General features: G+C 41.3%; 1 protein-coding gene across 1 annotated transcript; it reads left to right on the forward strand.

Annotated features, from left to right (window-relative positions):
* Positions 1 to 1,789: 1,789 nt before the first annotated feature.
* On the forward strand, positions 1,790 to 21,754 carry LOC117253315 (uncharacterized). Its single transcript, XM_078169114.1, has 18 exons — positions 1,790 to 2,289; positions 2,394 to 2,556; positions 4,261 to 4,410; positions 4,491 to 4,651; positions 4,934 to 5,110; positions 5,421 to 5,562; positions 5,924 to 6,111; positions 6,202 to 6,343; positions 8,696 to 8,868; positions 10,704 to 10,922; positions 11,027 to 11,189; positions 16,176 to 16,325; positions 16,412 to 16,572; positions 16,852 to 17,028; positions 18,634 to 18,775; positions 19,124 to 19,311; positions 19,394 to 19,535; positions 19,960 to 21,754. The coding sequence occupies exons 1-18, from the start codon at positions 2,086 to 2,088 to the stop codon at positions 20,133 to 20,135; spliced, it is 3,018 nt and encodes a 1,005-aa protein (XP_078025240.1). The 5' UTR covers positions 1,790 to 2,085; the 3' UTR covers positions 20,136 to 21,754.
* The last annotated feature ends 835 nt before the right edge of the window (positions 21,755 to 22,589 follow it).

Raw genomic sequence — 22,589 nt, forward strand, 5'->3', positions numbered from 1 at the left:
TAAATCTCTCTTTGGTGGAACTGCTAAGGTATGGAAGCCCATTGCCACTTGATGGAAAAAAATACAGTCATTTCCATAATTATTTGGACAATGATACAGTTGTCGTCATTTTGGCTCTGTACACCACCACTATGGGTTTTAAATGAAACAATGAATACCTGCTTAAAGTGCAGACTGTCAGCTTTCATTTAAGGCTTTTTTCAAAAATGTAGAATGAACCGTGTAGGAATTACAACCATTTCTTCACACAGTCCCCCGACTTTAAGGGCTCATAAGTATTTGGACAAACTAACATAATCATCAATTAAACAGTCAGTTTTAATACTTGGTTGCAAATCCTTTGCAGTCAATCACTGCCTGAAGTGTTGGACACATAGGCATCACCAGATGCTGGGCTTCCTCCCTGGTGAAGCTCTACCAGCCCTTTACTGCAGCCGTCTGCACTTCCTGCTTGTGTTTTGGGTGTTTTGCCCTCAGTTTTGGCTTCAGCAAGAGAAACGCATGCTCATTTGGATTCAGGTCAGATGATATGACTTGACCATTACAGAACATTCCTTTTCTTTGTCTTAAAAATGTCTTTGGTTGCTTTTGCAGTATGCTTCAGGTCAATGTCCATCTGCACTGTGAAGCATCGTCCAATAAGTTTTGAAGCATTTGGTTGAATCTGAGCCGATAATGTAGCCCCAAACACTTCAGCTTTCATCTACGAAGTCAAAATAATGAGATACTAAGTCAAAATAATGACTTACTAAGTCAAAATAATGAGATACTAAATGAGATACTAAACCAGCTGGAATAAGGCTGTTACACTGACAAACTACATGGTCATGGTATGGTATGAACATGTGTCATATAGGATGTGAACTTGAAGGTCCTATGCAGAGTCCTGATCTCACCTCTAAAGAAATGACCCTCTGGATAAACTGGAAAGCTAATGAGAAGGATAAATCAAAAAAGGCAAAGAGAAACATGTCTTTATATGATCATATAAAACACTATGAACTGCATTTAGAATTAGTTAAAAGTCCAACGTGCCCCTTCCATGGATTAAAAAGATATGATCACATCTTTTTTGCAAAGCAGAAGCTCATTCTTCTGACAGACCAGGAACAACACTTCCAGGCAGTATATGTTGGTATGCTTTTGCTAGTTGTTGGTGGGTGACACAGTCAACAATAAGACTGATATCAGATCATTTGAAGTGGGCTGTCTATTTGTGTTATATCGGATAAGATCACATGTTGCCTTAATACCACTATAAAACAAATTATAGGCTACTGCTAAATTAAGATAATTGTTTTTGGGTCACTGATTACCACTGTTTGAAATCCTTAACCAAGTTTATACAACAGTTAGTTCCGGCCGTGCAATCTGATTGGTCGAGAGACAGTAAAACCGTGACGATATTGGAGTACAACATCACGTTTTTTTCACTGTGTATGTATCACTCCGCCTCACAGCTGACTGCAATCAACAATCAAATCAGGCGGCCTCGTGCCTATGACCGAATAACAGCCGTGATGATATACGAGTATAACATCACTCCCTCGAGTGTGATATTGCTTAAATGAAGAGAGCAGGGTACGCTGTTTGGGGTCACTGATTAACAGTATTTGAAATTCTTTTTTACCATGTTTGAAGTGGGCAGAGTCCATGTCAGCCAGTAGGCTTTTGTTCTATTGCCAAGTGTCTTATTATTGGCTCAGGGCTGACAACACCAGTCTGATGGGAGATGCAAGTAAATTACAGGCTTCAGTTATATTGACGTGAAAGAGAAATTACGATGTTGGTGTAAAACAAAGTTCTCAGTTATTTTTTCTTTTTTTTTGGCTTCACTTAACAGCCTGCATACACACCTCTTTGGATTCCTTGTTACATTGTTTATCCTGGAAGTCTCTGCCTATCACCTCCTTTGATGGTGTCACACAGGTCATGAAGATCAAGCTCTGATTGGTCGGAGACTAACATGAAATATGTCTCTCAGCCAAATCACAGCCAGAATTCATGACTTTTGCCAAGGAACATTTTAACAGACAGAGATATTGTGTAGTCTGAGCCTGGCAGGTTTGAGCCCTTGTTTGCAGAATGGATTCAATCTTTTCTGTAATTGGATTCTACATTGACTGGGATGTCAGAAGTCTGCTGCTCTTCACTGCAGTTTTCATCCTCACTGCAGATTATATTAAGAACCGTCGGCCGCACAGCTTCCCTCCAGGACCTCAGGCATTTCCTGTTGTGGGCAACATATTCACAGTGGATTACAACAGAACCCATGAGAGTATGACACAGGTAGATCATAGATATCAAAAATGTCTTATTAATGCAACTGATAGGACTCATGTTTATATTAAGCACCATGCACTGCCGTTTTCCTCTCACTCATCTACTCTCAGTTAGCAGGGAAATATGGAAATGTGTACAGTCTGCGAATGGGCCAAAGGTGGATGGTGGTGTTAAATGGGTTTGAGGTCCTGAAAGAAGCTCTGGTAAATCAGGGAGACAGCCTGGTGGACCGCCCAGCCAGCCCTCTGCATGCGGACATAAGTCAAAGACGAGGTTAGGGGACAGAATGCACACACAAATGCAAAGTCAGTGTATTCAACTCACTGCTATTGTGACTCCTGTTAAACTCAAACAGGAAATAAATGAGTGAAAACACTGTGTGATCGCTGACAATGCTTCCCCTCCAATCACTGTTACACTTGGTGATATAGCTCATACTTTTTATTAAGTTCAAATGTTATGCTTTACCATTTTCACCCCTTTCATTTTGTATTCTTAAGGTACGGAAACTATGTCATATTGTTTTAAATTGAAAATCAAACTTATTGGTAAACATAGCCTATTTGTTACTAAGGAACCATTTGTGGAAATAGTGTCAAAAAAAATTTGTGTTTAGATGACATTTAAATGCATTTATCATCTTCTCAAATTGCATTCCATAACAGCTTGGTTATATACAGGTAACACTCTGGAGCATGTGAAGCCAGCGTCACACCATGTTAAATTTTTTCTGGATGGGGACATCGTCTTGTGAAGATTTTGTTGTGTTACCTGGGCCTGCTACAGTGATCAAGCAACGGTATTTGGATCGATATTTTGTAACAGAGGTAACGGAGTGCGTGCCTCACAAGATGGTGCCCCCATCCAACACGGCGTGACATACCGTCATGTTCTCTGTAGCCAAAGAAGTATGTGGCCACTGTGTGTGGTCACTGATCCAATAACTGACTGAACAATAACTGCCTTGTCTCTTGTCTTGAAATGATATAAATTGTGTTGAAAGTTAAACTTTTTGCAGAACATAGAATGTTATTGTTTCATATGTAATGTGTATGTACCCAACTTGTATCTGTTGATGTTTTTAAAAGGAGGCTCAAGACTGATCTTTTTAATCAGGCTTTTAACTGATCTCTTTATTTATCTATTTTAAATTCCTTTTATCAGGCTTTTAACCGATTTATCTATTTTATTTTTAAAATGCTCTTACCCTTCCTCTTTTTACGTTCTTATCTCATTTAATCTTTATCTTTTGTTATTTTAGTTATAGGTTGTAGTTTTGATGCATTTTATGTCGTTGTTTTAGATCATTCTTACCTAGTTATTAACTTAATATTATGAGCTAAATTTTATGTTTTCTTTAATACCTTTTATCCTATCCTACTGTTTTAGTCCCTCAGTATTTAGCTCCAGTGTTTCCTCATGGGGGCCGACCAGACTGAGAGTTGTTCCTGGTCTACCGATAGGGGTGCCGTCCAGTGGACAGCTCTGACCTTGGTGGCTGAAGGGCACTGCACCTCAGTGTGGAGCCTCCTGTTTGCCCGGGTTGGGGTGGTCTCTACGGCGGCGCTCCCTGTGGCCGTGGACCGTGGGCCCTCTCAGTGTGGACGGCCCCCAGAGGTGGCTTTTTCCTTGCCTGAGGTCTTGGTGCTCAGCCATGTCTCTTTAGTGATAGCTAGTGTGTGTGGGTGTGAGCTTGTGGGTGTGTGTGTGTGTGTGTGTGTGTGTGTGTGTGTGTGTGTGTGTGTGTGCTTATGTGCATATTTATGTATCTCTATGTGGGGTGGGAGGGTTGGGTTTTCTCTTTTCTTTTTTGTTTTCTGTTTTGGTTTTTTTGTTGTTTTTAACCTCTGTGAGGCACTTTGTGTTACTGTTGTATGAAATGTGCCATAAAGTTGATTTGAGTTGTAAAAGAATATTCCGTCATTTTCTTTCTTTTTCTTTTTCATTTTTAACTTCATTTGATGTACTTCCCATCAGGTATAGTGTTAAGCAATGGGAACACATGGAAGCAGCAGAGGCGTTTTGCATTGTCGACCCTCAAATATTTTGGATTTGGCAAGAAGTCACTTGAACCCGTCATCTTAAATGAATTTACGCACTGTGCAAAGGACTTGAGTAGCTATGAAGGTAAATAGTGTATGCACAACAAAACATTAACAATGGTACACAAATACAGTTAATATCTAATTTTCTGTCTAATTGAGGAGGTAAACCATTCAACCCACACCTCGTCATCAACAATGCTGTCTCCAACATCATCTGCACCTTGGTTTTTGGTCATCGCTTTGAGTATGGTGATGAGAAGTTCATCAAACTGATGAAGAGCTTTGGCAAAGCTTTCCATCTTCATGCCTCAATCTGGGCACAGGTACGGCATTTTAAAGCTGTTGATTATTAAATCTTAATACTGTGTACTACTGTGTGGCAGTCCTCATGATAAAACAGTTTATCACTCATGCAAGAGGCTCTATTTGGACACAGGTATGTAATATTCAGTACACACACAGCTCAATATGGAAAACGTGTAAGATGCTCAAGAGCTGATTTGTAAACAGGTTTGAATATTTGGTATGGATTGTCATGAATAGAAAATCTTTCACCAAAATGGCTTATCAATAAGTAATAGTTTCTAATCTGCTCTCCTCTGCAGCTTTACAATGCTTTCCCTCTGCTGATGAGACGTTTGCCAGGGCCACATCAGACAATCATGCACATCTGGAACAATGTAAAGGACTTCATTAGACTGGAGCTTAAGCAGCACAGACAAAAGTGGGATCCCTCAGACCAAAGAGACTTCATCGACTGCTACCTGAAAGAGATTGAGATGGTGATTGACACTAGATGTGGCTTTGATTTTTTTTTTTTTACATAAAATGCTTGTCTGACCTTACATGCACATTTGCCATAGACTCTGCCCGACAGCACTATCTTTTAAGGCCTTACCTCCAACAGCATACACCTATTGTAGTCTAGCAAAGCAAAGGCATTTCAAAATTTTTCAAGATACAAGGTCCAGCACATATTAAAAGCCTTTTAATGTTCTTATTATTATTGTTATTATTAACTTACGTTCTAATGTTCTTGTTCTAAATTATTTCGCAGCATTTTTGAATGCTTGTATTTGTATATATTCTCAGAATAAGGAGCAGGCTGACAGTACTTTTAATGAGGAAAACCTGGTTATGTCTCTCTTGGATCTGTTTGCGGCTGGCTCTGAGACCACGGCCACAACTCTGCGCTGGGCTTTCCTCTACATGGCAAAGTACCCTGAGATCCAGGGTAAGATCACTGACGAGGCCAACACGGCTCTGTGTAAATAGGTGACACCAGAACAAGTGCTCTTTTAATAGGTGGAAAATTATTGATACATCATGTGATTATATTTACTTCAAGGTGACAAATGTTGTGTCATTACAAGTGAACTTCACATTCACGACTAATTCTGTGCAACAAACAGGTACCTGTAAAAGATACTGCATAACTGATTGTGATTGATTCAAGTTTGTAGTTCAGCTGGAACACAAATACATCCGTTCACTAATGTGGCAGTGCTGCATTGTGCTCAATCTCTCCATGGGTCTTTTGCAAACTGTTGATGAAATAAAGTCTCCCTTCTGCCTGTTCCTCTCCTGTTGCACAGCAAAGGTCCAGGCTGAGATAGACAAAGTCATTGGACAGTCCAGACAGGTGTCCATGGAAGATCGTGCAAACCTGCCGTACACTGATGCTGTAATACATGAGATCCAGAGGATGGGCAACATAGTTCCTCTCAGCGTGCCTCATGTTACCAACAGGGACATCGAACTGGGAGGATACACAATCCCAAAGGTCAGTTCTCCTACGCATTTTTATGCCACATCATTACCATGTACTGTCTGTTCTTTCTTCATGAATTGTCATTATGATTCCAACCACCAGGGAGTTATAATAATCCCCAATCTGACCTCTGTGCTGTTCGACAAGAATGAATGGAAGACTCCCAACACCTTCAACCCAGGACACTTTCTGAATGAGGAGGGCAAGTTTGTGAAGCCAGCTGCTTTCATCCCTTTCTCTGCTGGTGAGGAGCAACACAATGTCTTGTTTTTTCAGTATATTTACCTGTTTAGACAGGAGCCTGGAACATGTCCCAGTGTACACTGAGACTGTACGGTGCACATAATGATTGCAGATTGGTCCAGAAAAAACTCTGATGATCAAGAAAAGAACAACATACCTACATTCATCTTGTGATGAATGCCAGTCACTGATCAAAGCCACTTCAGTCAGGTTTTAGGAAGCAGCATAGCTCTGCTACTGCTGCCCTAAAAGTTTTTAATGATGTGTTTGAGGCATTGGACTCTAAAAAGTTTTGTGCTGCCTTGTTCATTGACTTGTCAAAGGCATTTGACACTGTGGACCACAGTCTTTTGTTGAAAATTCTCCTCAAGATTGGCATCTCCAAACAAGCAGCCACTTGGTTTACAGACTATTTGGCAAGTAGAACGCAATGTGTTCAGATGGCTGAGTTAGTTCCGCCTTTCTTGAGGTCACAAAAGGCATACCTCAAGGCTCAGTCTTAGGACCCATTTTGTTCACAATTTACATTAATGATCTGTGCACAAACTTGTCAAATGCCTCATATCATTTGTATGTGGATGAAACTGTAATTTATCGCTGTTCACACTCTATTGCACAGGCATTTGAATTCTTGCAGTACGCTTTTGATGTAGTGCAGACTCGTCTTGAACAACTGAAACTGGTTTTAAACGCTGAAAAATCCAAAGTAATGCTCTTTTCTAATTCATCTTTTCTCCTGGAGAATATCCCCTCAATTAGAACCGCTCAAGCTTTTGAGCTAGAGTTACAAGTAACTGGGCTTATTATTGATGGGGAGCTTTCATGCTCACATTAGAAATTTGGTCACCAAATTAAGGATGAAACTCGGTTTCTATTACAGAAATAAGTCATATTTTTCCCTCAGAGCTCGGAAGCTTCTGATATTGGCTACTTTTTTGCCTGTACTTGAATGTACGAAGGTATACACACTGGATAACTCTGATTTATAAAGCTCTTCTTGGCTTGGTTCCTGCCTCTTTATGCACTTTTCTTCAGAGAACTTAAAGCCATTATGCCTTACGATCTAATAACATTTTGCACCCGTTTGCTCCTTGTGTTCGGACTGAAATGGGAAAAAAAGCGTTCAGTTTCTCTGCTCCCTCTGCTTGGAATACTCTCCAATCTGAACTAAAAATACCAGAACTTATTTCACCTGAAGCCTTTCGCTCTCCTAAAAGGCCGAGAACGGGAATCTATCAAACAGTGCATTTGTTCTTAAGCCGTTACTGAAACCATACCTCCTGCACTTTATTTGTCAAATTGTTTAGATTTCTATATTTCAATGTTTGTATCTTTTTTCTGTCTTTACATTTGTGGTATTTATTATGAATTGTGCTGCTGCCCTTCTTGGCCAGGTCACCCTTGTGAAATAGGTCTTGATCTCAGTGGGTCTTTTATCTAGTTAAATAAAGGTTAAATTAAAAAAAAATCACTGCAGTGTCATCCCAGGAATATTTGACTTTTGCCCTACCAGTGGGCACCAACAGAGCCAAACATTGGCAATGTTTGACTAAGGCCCTGTTTAGACGACAACGGTTTCTCTAAAAACGGAAAAGTCTGTCCTTTGCGTTTTAAAAAACTTCTGCGTTTATATGGCGACGTTATTGAAACGATCCCCGTTCACACAGAGCCGCAAAATCTACTGGAAACGTTGTAGTATGCATGCCAGGCCAATGGGTGGCAGTGTAAATTTGCAAAGCAACACCACGGCATGACGCCATGCACCTGTGCTGAAGCGCCTTCCTCTACAACGTGGTGATCACAAACCAAAACAAAGAAGACACAAGGCAAAAGCATGCACAGATAACTTTGTCTGGATGGACGACGAGGTGGAGTTGCTACAGTAACAGATCAACATTTCACTTCAAATCAACAGGGTGAGCAGCACAAACAGAGCTTGGCATTGTTGTTGTGACGGTTGACTTTCTCGCGCATGCCTAGTGACTGGAACCGTATTGCACAACTGAATTCTGCACTCTGGAACCCGTTTTCAAAATGTTGTGTTTTCAGGCACCCAAAACGCTGCTGTTGTGTAAACGATCAGCCAAAACGCAACTAAAGTTTACCATTTTCAGTTGAAATCGTTGTCGTATAAAGTGTGCCTAATTATTTTGGTGAACCTCTGACCTTTTGTCTAAACCTGAAATCAGGACAAAGTTTGTCATGGTTAACCCAACAGTTAGCAGTTCTTCTCTTTAGAAAGACCTTACAGTATGAGAATGTCTACTGCTGTTGTCTTAAATTAGTCTGAACTCTGGGCCAAAACTGTGCCAAAGACATTTTCAGTTTGTTTCTGTTTGTTTTCCTGTCTCAGGTAAGCGGGCATGTCTCGGAGAGAACCTGGCCAGGATGGAGCTTTTCCTCTTCTTCACCTCCTTCATGCAGCACTTCACCTTCTCCATGCCTGCTGGGGTGAAGCTTGTGATGGACTATTGCTTTGGTGTGACTCTGGCACCACGTCAATATGAAATCTGCGCAACCTCACGCTAAGAGTAAATTTGACATAACAAATACTCAAAAAAGTAATAACTTTTTGTCATTATGTCACTATGAGGAGGTTTAGTAAGTAAATCAAAATGTTGCTTGGCTTCAATTATACATATATTTTTTTTAAGGCTAGATTAGACCTTTTTTGTCTTTTTGTTGATTTCTCTCATTTAAATCGAAAATTTGTGAAACGTCTAAATAATGTCTATGATATAACATTTTGATTTCTAATACATGCCAAAGGGGATATTTTGTTATGTATTATAACTCATATAATGACATGGCAAATCAAACTTTATGATAAGATTTTTTGAGGTTAGGAGTTAAAGCAGGATTTTTAAATTCTGATAAGACAACATAAACAGCCACGTGCAGTTATTTATGTGTGTGTGTGTGTGTGTGTTTGTGTGTTAATATTGACTTGAAATAACAAAAAAAATAATTTTGGGGGATTTCTGCCAACTAAATAACATGAAGAAGGGTCAAGAATATTGCTGTAGTCATGTAAAAACCTTGCAGCCATTCTGGATGAATAGGTTATTTATGATTACAACTGTTACATAACACAACAACTCATAAAAGCCAAACTCTGCTCCAAGTAAAAGTCCTACATTCAGACTCAGTACTGCAGTAAAATGGCTCCTGTGACTTATTTGATTTATATATATATATATACACATATATATATATATATATACATATATATATAAAAAACATTATTTGATTATTACTGATGCATCAATGCATAATTAACATTTTGTAGCTTCTCAAGGTGGAGTTAGTTTTATAGGAACTATGTTTTTTGCTGAGGGGACTGGGAACCAAAGGAACATACAATCTATCAGGGGGCTTGTTAGATAATGAAGGACAAATAGTGTGGCAAATACGAAAAACTGATTTCTGCACCAATTTACTTTTCTTTTTGTGAAATTTGTGAAATTTATAATCTCTGGGGGTTTCATCTGAGAAATTTAGAGGGTAAATCTCTCTTTGGTGGAACTGCTAAGAAGTTATAGACATCTGAAATGTGACAGGGGGTGCCAACTAGACATTGCTTTGGTGCTACCAATCATAAATCTAAGGGTTACAGCTACCCCTGTGTTATCTAACCAGTGTTGTTAGCAACTTGTCAAGAGACAGCCCCCATGTGCCACCCAAACTGTCCACACCTTTAATTACGGGCAAATTTAAGCCTTAATAATCTTTAAACGGGTGATTTATATAAAATTCAGCACATCTACATCAACAAATTATAGGCTACTGCTAAATTAAAATAATTGTTTCGGGGTCACTGATTAACAGTGTTTGAAATCTTTTATGAAGTATGAAGAGAGCAGAGTACATTCTTTTAGGGTCACAGACTAACAGTGTATGAAATCCTGTTTCCAGGAATGAAGCGGGCAGAGTCCATCTCAGCCAGTGGGCTTTTGTTCTATTGCCAAGTGTCATATTATTGGCTGAGGGCAGACGACACCAGTTTCATAGGAGATGCAAGCAAAATGCAGGCTTCAATCATGTTGATGAGGAAGAGGAATGATGATGTTGGTGTGAAACAGAGAAAAGGTCACAGTTGTTTTTTCTTTCTTTTTTCCGGGTGTTTCATAACAGCCTGCATACACACCACTTTGGATTCCTTATAACTTTGTTTTTCCAGGAAGTCTCTGCCTATCACCTCCTTTGATGGTGTCACACAGGTCATGAAGATCAAGCTCTGATTGGTCGGGGACTAACATGCAGTATGTCTCTCAGCCAAATCACAGCCAGAATTAATGACTTTCGCAAAGGACCATTTTGACAGACAGAGATATTGTGTAGTCTGAGCCTGGCAGGTTTGAGCCCTTATTTGTAGAATGGATTCAGTCTTTTCTGTAATTGGATTCTACATTGACTGGGATGTCAGAAGTCTGCTGCTCTTCACTGCAGTCTTCATCCTCACTGCAGATTATATTAAGAACCGTCGGCCGGACAGCTTCCCTCCAGGACCTCGGACATTTCCTGTTGTGGGCAACATATTCACTGTGGATTACAACAGGACCCATGAGAGTATGACACAGGTAGATCATAGATATCAAAAATGTCTTATTAATGCAATTGATAGGACTCATGTTTATATTAAGCACCATGCACTGCCTTTTTCCTCTCACTCATCTACTCTCAGTTAGCAGGGAAATATGGAGATGTGTTCAGTCTGCGAATGGGCCAGACATGGATAGTTGTGTTAAACAGATTTGAGGTTCTGAAAGAAGCTCTGGTAAATCAGGGAGACAGCCTGGTGGACCGACCAGACAGCCCTCTGGAGTGGGACATAGGTCATGGACTAGGTGAGAAGACGGAATACACACACAAAGCCAAATGTATTCAACTCATTGCTATTGTAATACTCAAACAGGACATAAATGAGTGAGAACACTGTGTGCTTCCCCTCCAATCAGTGTTAAGGCCCATTTATGCTCAACGTTAAATACGGATCCGGATACGGACAGAGCCTTCTGTCCGTGCTCCGCATTCATTTCGTCCGTATTTCTGCACGTTTCCATAAAGCTTACAGATACGGGCCAAAAGGAGCAGTACCACCGGAAACCGTGGGGCAGTGTTGCTGTCACTACCTGATACGTAGCTCTAGTGAGACACGAAGAAAAAATAACAATTCAATTTCTCTCATCGGCAGTACTAGAGAAAATAATTCTCCGTCCTCCAGTCACGATGTATTTAACGGCCTCACCAACCACTGCCTCCTACAACGCTGCCTCTGTTTTTGTCTTTTATGCAAGAGGTACATTATCAATATCTCCTCCACAGTCGCCATGTTTGTTTTTGAGTTTGTTGTTGTCATAAACTTTTGATGCTGGGCTGCCTCCTGGTGGATATATTGGTTAACATCCATGCCAACGTAAAGGGCGCATGGAAGTATGTGGGCAGTGACGGTAACATCGTTTGAAACGGACGTATACATTTTCGTACGTAAAGGGAGCATAAATGAGCCCTTATAGTTGGTGTTATTGTTCATACTTTTTATTAAGTTCAAATGTTATGCTTTACCCTTTTCATTTTGTATTTTCAAGGTACATAAACTGTCACATTGTTTTTCAACGTCATCTTGTGAGAATTTTGTTGTGTTACCTGGGCCTGCTACAGTGATCAAGCAACAGCATTTGGACAAACTGATCAAAGTAAACACTGCAGATCCATACGACTTAGCAGCCCAAGGCCGGATCACAGACCCTAATTTACTATGACCAATTACATGGACTTTATGAGCTATATTGCTTTTGGACCGAGCGCATAAACTTTTGTAACAGAGGTAACGGAACATGTACCTCATAAGATGGTTCCCCCATCCGACACAGCGTGATATACCCTCACACTCTCGATAGCCAAAGCAGTATCTGGCCACTATGTGTGGTCACTGATCCAATGACTGACCAAACTACCTTTATTTGTTAAGTTAACACAAATACTCAGGTTTAGGCAAGGTCCCAAAATAATTATTAGACATGTCTATAAGACAAAGGGTTGTTTATTCATACAAAAGGAACATGTACAGTTCTGTCAAAATTAAAATCCAAACACACCTCAAATTGCAGTGAGAGCTATAGGATATTTTGTTTTCTTACCAGGTCTCTCTTGAAAATGAGACGTTGTGTCTCAGTGAGTTACCTGTTTAAATAAAGGTTAAACAAATTCCTAACAAAGAAGCATGTCCATGGCATTTTTAGCCAGTAGCCAGTGTCGTTCTGGTCTATTGCCTAAAACCCCCATTTTTTTTCTCCTGAATTTACCTGCACAGTGGTCTTTACGAAGTTCTTTCCTGTTGGTGTACTTCACACAAAATAACAAATCCATTTTTATAGCTAGCAATTTTTAGCAGTTGCAAAAATTAAGCCAGTGCCCAAACAATTTCAGTGTTCTCAGGGCCCTCACACATCAACCTGACGATTGGCTGTTGGTCAGTGTAGGGCTATTGGTGAACATCTTTCACCTTAGTTTTGGCGGTTAGAAGTAGTTCACCCTTGTCTGCTTTTTTTTTACTGCTGATTCAGTGTGTTGAATGGGTTTCGGAAACAGTGTAGCCCATCGGTGAATGAAATGACTCTGATTGGCAGTTCACCTCAATGCAGAAGAGAAGTGGAAGTGAGGAAAGTAAACAACTAAAATGTGTAAATGGTAAATATCCTTCACTCTTTCAACATCTGGTTATGTTGTTAATGTGCTAACTGGTGAAGTAGTGTTTTGAATCTGTCCTGTCTGTGTTGCAGTTGACTGTTGGCTATATTCCTTGTGGTGTGTTCAGGTGCAACTTTTTTTGGCAGAGACACTTGTGAGGCATTGCAGCAACTGTCCTTTGTTGCCACTAGTTCTTTGATGTTCTTGAAATGTCATAAATTGTGTTGAAAGCTCAATTTTTTGGAGAGAATGTTAAAGGGCCAGTGTGTAATATTTGGCATGGTTTATTGTCAATCTGAATCTGAATCTGAATATTCGACCCATTAATATGTTTATACAAGTGTATAATCGCTATAAAATAAAATTCGTTTGGTTTTCGTAGCCTTATAATTATGCTTTCATATATACAGTACAGGCCAAAAGTTTGGACACACCTTCTCATTCAATGCATTTTCTTTATTTTCATGACTATTTACATTGTAGATTCTCACTGAAGGCATCAAAACTATGAATGAACACATGTGGAGTTATGTACTTAACAAAAAAAGGTGAAATAACTGAAAACATGTTTTATATTCTAGTTTCTTCAAAATAGCCACCCTTTGCTCTGATTACTGCTTTGCACACTCTTGGCATTCTCTCCATGAGCTTCAAGAGGTAGTCACCTGAAATGGTTTTCCAACAGTCTTGAAGGAGTTCCCAGAGGTGTTTAGCACTTGTTGGCCCCTTTGCCTTCACTCTGCGGTCCAGCTCACCCCAAACCATCTCGATTGGGTTCAGGTCCGGTGACTGTGGAGGCCAGGTCATCTGCTGCAGCACTCCATCACTCTCCTTCTTGGTCAAATAGCCCTTACACAGCCTGGAGGTGTGTTTGGGGTCATTGTCCTGTTGAAAAATAAATGATCGTCCAACTAAACGCAAACCGGATGGGATGGCATGTCGCTGCAGGATGCTGTGGTAGCCATGCTGGTTCAGTGTGCCTTCAATTTTGAATAAATCCCCAACAGTGTCACCAGCAAAACACCCCCACACCATCACACCTCCTCCTCCATGCTTCACAGTGGGAACCAGGCATGTGGAATCCATCCGTTCACCTTTTCTGCGTCTCACAAAGACACGGCGGTTGGAACCAAAGATCTCAAATTTGGACTCATCAGACCAAAGCACAGATTTCCACTGGTCTAATGTCCATTCCTTGTGTTTGTTATCCCAAACAAATCTCTTCTGCTTGTTGCCTCTCCTTAGCAGTGGTTTCCTAGCAGCTATTTGACCACGAAGGCCTGATTGGCGCAGTCTCCTCTTAACAGTTGTTCTAGAGATGGGTCTGCTGCTAGAACTCTGTGTGGCATTCATCTGGTCTCTGATCTGAGCTGCTTTTAACTTGCGATTTCTGAGGCTGGTGACTCGGATGAACTTATCCTCAGAAGCAGAGGTGACTCTTGGTCTTCCTTTCCTGGGTCGGTCCTCATGTGTGCCAGTTTCGTTGTAGAGCTTGATGGTTTTTGCGACTCCACTTGGGGACACATTTAAAGTTTTTGCAATTTTCCGGACTGACTGACCTTCATTTCTTAAAGTAATGATGGCCACTCGTTTTTCTTTAGTTAGCTGATTGGTTCTTGCCATAATATGAATTTTAACAGTTGTCCAATAGGGCTGTCGGCTGTATATTAACCTGACTTCTACACAACACAACTGATGGTCCCAACCCCATTGATAAAGCAAGAAATTCCACTAATTAACCCTGATAAGGCACACCTGTGAAGTGGAAACCATTTCAGGTGACTACCTCTTGAAGCTCATGGAGAGAATGCCAAGAGTGTGCAAAGCAGTAATCAGAGCAAAGGGTGGCTATTTTGAAGAAACTAGAATATAAAACATGTTTTCAGTTATTTCACCTTTTTTTGTTAAGTACATAACTCCACATGTGTTCATTCATAGTTTTGATGCCTTCAGTGAGAATCTACAATGTAAATAGTCATGAAAATAAAGAAAACGCATTGAATGAGAAGGTGTGTCCAAACTTTTGGCCTGTACTGTATATATATAGCAAGGGCCTTGCTTTAGAGAGGTCGCCATCTTGCGCCGCCATGTATGTACGGCAGACCGAGCGGACAATCCAGCCAGCCAGAGAGCGTGTTTCGCGTGTATAAATGAACCAACGAAGACAGCGGGAGGAAGGAAGAAGGAGGAGGAAACAGCAGAGAGTGTTAGTAGTTCGTCGATAGAGAGTAGTGAAAAGTTTTTTTAGTTATAAAGTTTGCGAATGGACCACACTTACCATGCAACAGGAGAGAATGAACCCGAACCGTCATCTGCGAGGAAAAGAAGACGCAACTTCACTCCTTGTGATGCACTCTCTGCGGCGCTTTTCCTCCTGATGATATATCTCCCCAACGATGGCAGCAGTAGCACCGAATCCCATTCTGTGCATTCAGCCTCTCTTCTCACCCGCTCAGCATCAAACACATGGAGTTCCTCATCTGTATGCTCCGGCTCAAACAGGTATGGCTCTGGATCTGTGTCCGCTACAAGAAACTCTTCAAAATCACGTTCAAAGTCGTCCATTGCAGCTACTATAGTCCGGAGATATCGCTAAGCTAAATAAACAGCTGAGCTCTGTTTACCGGCTATGCTGTCAGTCAGTGTGCGGGCTGGAGATTGAGCAGAGGGGGGGTCCCAACTCGGTATGGTAAACGAGTATGTGTGTAAAGTTATGGAGTGTGTCTGTTACACTAGAAGAGTCAGACTTTGGGACGGAGTCTTTTACCCCCTGGAGTGTTACTAGAGTTTTTGGAGTGCTCAAATAAATGCTCCTCTTGTCTCCTGCTCATGAGGGATTCATTACAATATTGTAACATGGCTTAGATTTCCAAATAAACATTCACCTCATTGCTAGATAGACCTACTCCTGAAAAACTCGTGCGCAAGGCTTTTTGTCCCTACGAGGCCGCCGTCATTTACCCAACGGGAGGGGTGAGCGAGTGAGCCCTGCAATCTAGAATCTGGCCACTGATGTCACTGTTTTCAACCCATTTTACACACTGGGCCTTTAATGTTTAATATGTATTGTGTAAAAGAATAGTCATTAATTTTCTTTATTTTTCTTTTTCATTTTTATCTCCTTTTGATGTATTTCCCATCAGGTGTAGGTTTCAGCAATGGGAACACATGGAAGCAGCAGAGGCGTTTTGCATTGTCGACCCTCAAATATTTTGGATTTGGCAAGAAGTCACTTGAACCTGTCATCTTGAATGAATTTATGCATTGTGCAAAAGACTTCATTAGCCATAAAGGTAAATAGTGTATGCACAGCAAACCATTAACAATGGTACGCAATCACAAACACACTTTACATCTAATTTTCTGTCTAATTGTGGAGGAAAACCATTCAATCCTCACCTCGTCCTCAACAACACTGTCTCCAACATCATCTGCACCTTGGTTTTTGGTCATCGCTTTGAGTACAGTGATGAGAAGTTTATGAAACTGATGAAGAGCTTTGGCAAAGCTTTCCAGCTTCAAGTCTCCATCTGGGCACAGGTACGGCATTTTAAAGCTATTGATTATTAAATCTTAATACTGTGTACTACTGTGTGGCAGTCCTCATGATAAAACAGTTTATCACTCATGCAAGAGGCTCTATTTGGACACAGGTATGTAATATTCAGTACACACACAGCTCAATATGGAAAATGTATAAGGCTCAAGAGCTGATTTGTAAACAGATTTGAATATTTGGTATGGATTGTCATGAATAGATAATCTTTCACCCAAATGTCTTATCAATAAGTAATTGTTGCAATCTGCTCTCCTCTGCAGCTTTACAACTCATTCCCTCTGCTGATGAGACGTTTGCCAGGGCCACATCAGACAGTCCTGCACATCTGGAGCAATGTGAAGGACTTCATAAGAATGGAGCTTAAGCAGCACAGACAGAACTGGGATCCCTCAGACCAAAGAGACTTTATCGACTGCTACCTGAATGAGACTGAAATGGTGATTGACGCAAGATGTGGCTTTGATTTTTTACTCATAATGCTTGTTCATAAAATGCTCACTGTCATGTCTGTCCATCCATCCATCCATCCATCCATCCAGCTACCCAGAAACGCTTTCCAGCCCCTCCTTTGGGACTGCAAGGTGTTCCCAGGCCAGATGAGATATATAATACCTTCAGCATGTTCTGCCCTGGGGCCTCCTACCAGTTGGACGTACCTGATAAACTCCAAAACGGAGGCGCCCAGAAAGCTTCCTGATCACTGAACATCCTCAACTGGCTCCTTTTGACGTGGAGGAGCAGCAGCTCTACTCCAAACTTCCTTTTGGATGTTAGAGCTCCTCCCCCTATCTCTAAGGCTGAGCCCAGCCACCCTACGAAGGAAAATCATTAGGGCCGCTTGTATCCGCAATCTTATTCTTTTGGTTACTACCCAAAACTCATGATCGTAGAATTGGTTCAAAATGTTGTTGGACCTTAAACAAGACACTGAGATTCTTGAACTCCTTTGCTCGGGGTAGTAACTCTCTCCAAACCCAGGGGGGGAAATCCACCATTTTCTGGCAGAGAGCCATGGACTCTGATGTGGAGGCACTGACTTCCATCCTGACTGCTTTACACTTGGTTGAAAACCACCCAGTGCATGCTGGAGGACAACTCCAGCCCCACACCCACCCAGAGCCTTTCATCCTGAGAAACTTTAGATTAGTTGAAAGTATAGGTCAGCCCAACTATATGTAGTTGGTACAGCTCCGCCTCCTGCACCAGCTCTGGTTCCTTCCCCACCAGAAAGGTGACATTCCACATCCCTAGAGTCAGTCTGCGATACCAGGGTCAGCATGTCTTGGTCCCAGCCCTTCCTGCCTGATGCTTGGCTCACAATGCACCTGACCCCAGTGCCTACCCTTGCTGGTGGTGGGCCCCCAAGGTGACAGCTCCGTGTTGTTCTTTCAGGCTGTGCATTAGTGGGCCCAAAGCTAAAGAAGTTCACTGGCCAGCACCCCTCCCAGGTCTGGCTCTGGCTCCATCTCTTTTTATGCTGATTCATCAGGGTTTATTAAACTGTTCTTATTCTAGCCCCTACCCTGGGACCACTTTACTTGGGAGACTCTACCAGGAGATATATTTCCACGGACAGCACAGATTCTTAAGTCACAGGGACATCCAAACCCCTCCACCACATTAAGGTGGCGATTCTTGGAAGTTCCTGGGAACATCATATCTGCTTGTTTTGCAGCTACATCAGAACTAGCAGCTCTTACTGTATTGTGATGACATGACTTTTCATTCTGATGCCACTCCTGGCTTGTATTTGATGAAAGTATAAATACCTTACATGCACATTTGCCATGGCCTCTGCCTGACAGCACTATCTTTTAAGGCCTTACCTCCAACAGCATACACCTATTGTAGTCTAGCAAAGCAAAGGCATTTCAATATTTTTCAAGGTACAAGGTCCAGCACAAATTAAAACCCTTTTAGTGTTCTTACTTACATTATGATCATAAATTATTATGACGCTGGTTGTAATTGGCACTGACATTGTAATTGTTCAAAATTATTTTATTGCATTTTTGAACACTTGTATTTGTATATATTCTCAGAATAAGGAGCAGGCTGACAGTACTTTTAATGAGGAAAACCTGGTCATGTCTGTCTTGGATCTGTTTGCGGCTGGCTCTGAGACCACGGCCACCACCCTGCGCTGGGCTTTCCTCTACATGGCAAAGTACCCAGAGATCCAGGGTAAGATCACTGACCAAACTAACACAGCTTTTTGTTCTTACTCAATAATGTGCAAATGGTTGACACCAGAACAAGTGGTCATTTGATATATCACGTAATTACATTTACTCTAAGGTGACAAATGTTGTGCAGTTACAAGTGCCCTTCACATGTATGACTAATTCTGTGCAACAAACAGTACCTGTAAAAGACACTGCATATCTGATTGTGACTGACTCAAGTTTGTAGTTCAACTGGAACACAAATATATCTTTTCAGTAACGTGGCAGTGCTGCATTGTGCTCCATTTCTCCAGCCTGTTGATGAAATAAAGTTTCCCTTTCTGTCTGTTCCCCTCCTGCTGCACAGCAAAGGTCCAGGCTGAGATAGACAAAGTCATTGGACAGTCCAGACAGCCGTCCATGGAAGATCGTGCAAACCTGCCGTACACTGATGCTGTCATACATGAGATCCAGAGGATGGGCAACATAGTTCCTCTCAGTCTGCCTCATGTTACCAACAGGGACATCGAACTGGGAGGATACACAATCCCAAAGGTCAGTTCTCCTATGTAAGTTTTATGTCACATCATTACCATGTTCTTTCTTCATGAATTGTCATTATGATTCTAACCACCAGGGAGTTATAATAATCCCCAATCTGACCTCGGTGCTGTTCGACAAGAATGAATGGAAGACTCCCAACACCTTCAACCCAGGACACTTTCTGAATGAGGAGGGCAAGTTTGTGAAGCCAGCTGCTTTCATCCCTTTCTCTGCTGGTGAGGAGCAACACAGTGTTTTGTTTTATGAATGCCTTAACCTGTTCAGAGAGGAGCCTGGAGCCTGTCCCAGTATTCGATGTTCATTACATAATGATTGCAGATTGGTCTTGTGTTGAATGCCTGTCACTGATCACTGCAGTGCCATCCCAGTAATACATGACTTTTGCCCTACCAGTGGGCACCAGCAGAGCCGAACAAGAACGATATCTGAATATTGATTTTGGTGAACTTCTAACCTTTTGTCTGGACACAATATCAGGACAAATTTATAATGGTCAGCCATGCAGTTGGCAGGTCTACTTCATATAAAGGCCTTACAGTATCAAAAAAGTCTACTACTACTACTACTCTTGAATTAGTTTTATCTCAAAACTGTGTCAAAGACATTCTCAGTTTGTTTCCATTTGTTTTCCTGTCTCAGGTAAGCGGGTGTGTCTCGGAGAGAACCTGGCCAAGATGGAGCTTTTCCTCTTCTTCACCTCCTTCATGCAGCACTTCACCTTCTCCATGCCTGCTGGGGTGAAGCCTGTGATGGACTATTGCTTTGGCATCACTCTGGCACCACGTCAATATGAAATCTGTGTGATGTCACGCTAAGAGTAGCTCTGACATAACAAATAGTCAAAAGAGCAATAACTTGTCATCATTATTTCAGCATGACAAGGTTTATATCAAATAGATACTTGGCTAATTATGCATCACATTGATTTTCAAGGCCAGTTAAGCTTAAAGGGCCAGTGTGTAATATTTGGCATGGTTTATTGTCAATCTGAATCTGAATCTGAGTATTCTACCCATTAATATGTTTATATAAGTGTATAATTGCTATAAAATAAAAGTCGTTTGGTTTTCATAGCCTTATAATTATGCTTTTATGTATATATATATATATACAAATATATATATATATATATATATATATATATATATATATATATATATATATAGCAAGGGCCTTGCTTTAGAGAGGTCGCCATCTTGCGCCGCCATGTATGTACGGCAGCCCGAGCGGACAATCCAGCCAGCCAGAGAACGCGTTTCGCGTGTATAAATAAACCAACGAAGACAGTGGAAGGAAGGGAGAAGGAGGAGGAAACAGCAGAGAGTGTTAGTAGTTCGTCGATAGAGAGTAGTGAAAAGTTTTTTTAGTTATAAAGTTTGCGAATGGACCACACTTACCACGCAACAGGAGAGAATGAACCTGAACTGTCATCTGCGAGGAAAAGAAGACGCAACTTCACTCCTTGTGATGCACTCTCTGCAGCGCTTTTCCTCCTGATGATATATCTCCCCAACGATGGCAGCAGTAGCACCGAATCCCATTCTGTGCATTCAGCCTCTCTTCTCGCCCACTCAGCATCAAACACATGGAGTTCCTCATCTGTATGCTCCGGCTCAAACAGGTATGGCTCTGGGTCTGTGTCCGCTACAAGAAACTCTTCAAAATCGCATTCAAAGTCGTCCATTGCAGCTACTATAGTCCGGAGATATTGCTAGGCTAAATAAACAGCTGAGCTCTATTTACCGGCTACGCTGTCAGTCAGTGTGCGGGGGTCCCCACTCGGTTTGGTAAATGAGTATGTGTGTATGAAGTGTGTCTGTTACGCTAGAAGAGTCAGAGTTTGGGACAGAGTCTTTTACCCCCTGGAGTGTTACCGGAGTTTTTGGAGTGCTGAAATAAACTGGCCTTTTTCCCGAACGCTCCTCTGGTCTCCTGCTCGTGAGGGATTCATTACAATATCGTAACATGGTTTAGATTTCTAAATAAATATTCACCTCATCGCTAGATAGACCTACTCCTGAAAAACTCGCACGCAAGGCTTTTTGTCCCTACGAGGCCGCCGTCATTTACCCAACGGGAGGGGTGAGCGAGTGAGCCCTGCAATCTAGAATTTGACCACTGATGTCACTGTTTTCAACCCATTTTACACACTGGCCCTTTAATCTGGCTTTATTTTTAATTTTTTAATTTACAAAGTTGACATGAGTCACTTTTTATTTTTTGTTGATTTCTGTCTCACATTTCAGCCAAGAATGTGAGCTCCATCTCATAACCGTTTATGATGTTACATTCTGGATTTCCAATACATGCCAAAGAGGATATGGAGGTCATTTTTTTTTATCATGTATTGTAACTCAGATAATGATGTGGTGAGTCGAATATAGTTTAGGATAGGACTTTTTTAAGCTTTGGAGTTAAAGGAAGTTCTGATATACAACATAAACTGCTGTGTGCATCTTTTTGTGTGTGTGTGTGTGTGTGTGTGTGTGTGTGTGTGTGTGTGTGTGTGTATACGTCTTAATATTGACTTACAATCACTTAAAATTACATTTTTGGGAATTTTTACTAATTAAAGAACATGAAGTGTGGTAAAGAATATTGCTGTGGTCATGTGAAACCCTTGTAACTATTGTGGGTAAACAGGCTATATAGGAATATATACAAAGTACTGCCTCTGCAGTAAGGTGGGCCCTGTGATCTATATAACGCATTATTAGAATCATACTGATGCATCAGTGTATATAAAGCATTTTGTAGCTTCTTAAGGCGGAGCTAGTTCTGTAAGGACTGCTTTATTGCTTATGGGATTGGGACTCAAAGGGTCATGCAATCAGTCAGGGGGCTTAGATAACGGAGGAGTTACAGTAGTAACTAGTAAGTATAGGAATTAAGTAAAACAGTCCCTAGGCAAATATGATTTACTTTTTTTTTTATTTGTATTTAAAATTTGCACATTATCTGAGAAGCTTAGTGGGGAAATCTCTCTTTGGTGGTACTGTGAACAACTCAGGACATCTGAGATGTGACAAGGGGCCCCAACAAAACACTGCTCTTTGTAAGGGGCTGCAAGCAAAACCAGGTAAAGTGAGCCGAGTCCACTTGTGGTGAGGCAGCCTACACTGAGCACTGCCCAGGGGTGTTACTGCTTACTCACCTCAGGTGCAACACAGCAATACTCACAGCAAAATGGTGCAATCTACACTTACATCTTGGTGCTTTTACTTGCTTGCATAACATGTCGGGACCACACCATGGGTGCCCAGCTTCCC

This window comes from Epinephelus lanceolatus, chromosome 6 (genome assembly GCF_041903045.1).
Source record: "Epinephelus lanceolatus isolate andai-2023 chromosome 6, ASM4190304v1, whole genome shotgun sequence".
NCBI lineage: Eukaryota > Metazoa > Chordata > Actinopteri > Perciformes > Serranidae > Epinephelus > Epinephelus lanceolatus.

Excerpts from the sequence above, each read along its gene's own strand:
- LOC117253315 (XM_078169114.1), top strand. The coding sequence starts at position 2,086 with ATGGATTCAATCTTTTCTGTAATTGGATTCTACATTGACTGGGATGTC. Across the intron at positions 8,869-10,703 it reads AAATCTGCGCAACCTCACGC|GCCCTTATTTGTAGAATGGA; the intron begins TAAGAGTAAATT and ends TGGCAGGTTTGA. Across the intron at positions 17,029-18,633 it reads ACCTGAATGAGACTGAAATG|AATAAGGAGCAGGCTGACAG; the intron begins GTGATTGACGCA and ends ATATATTCTCAG.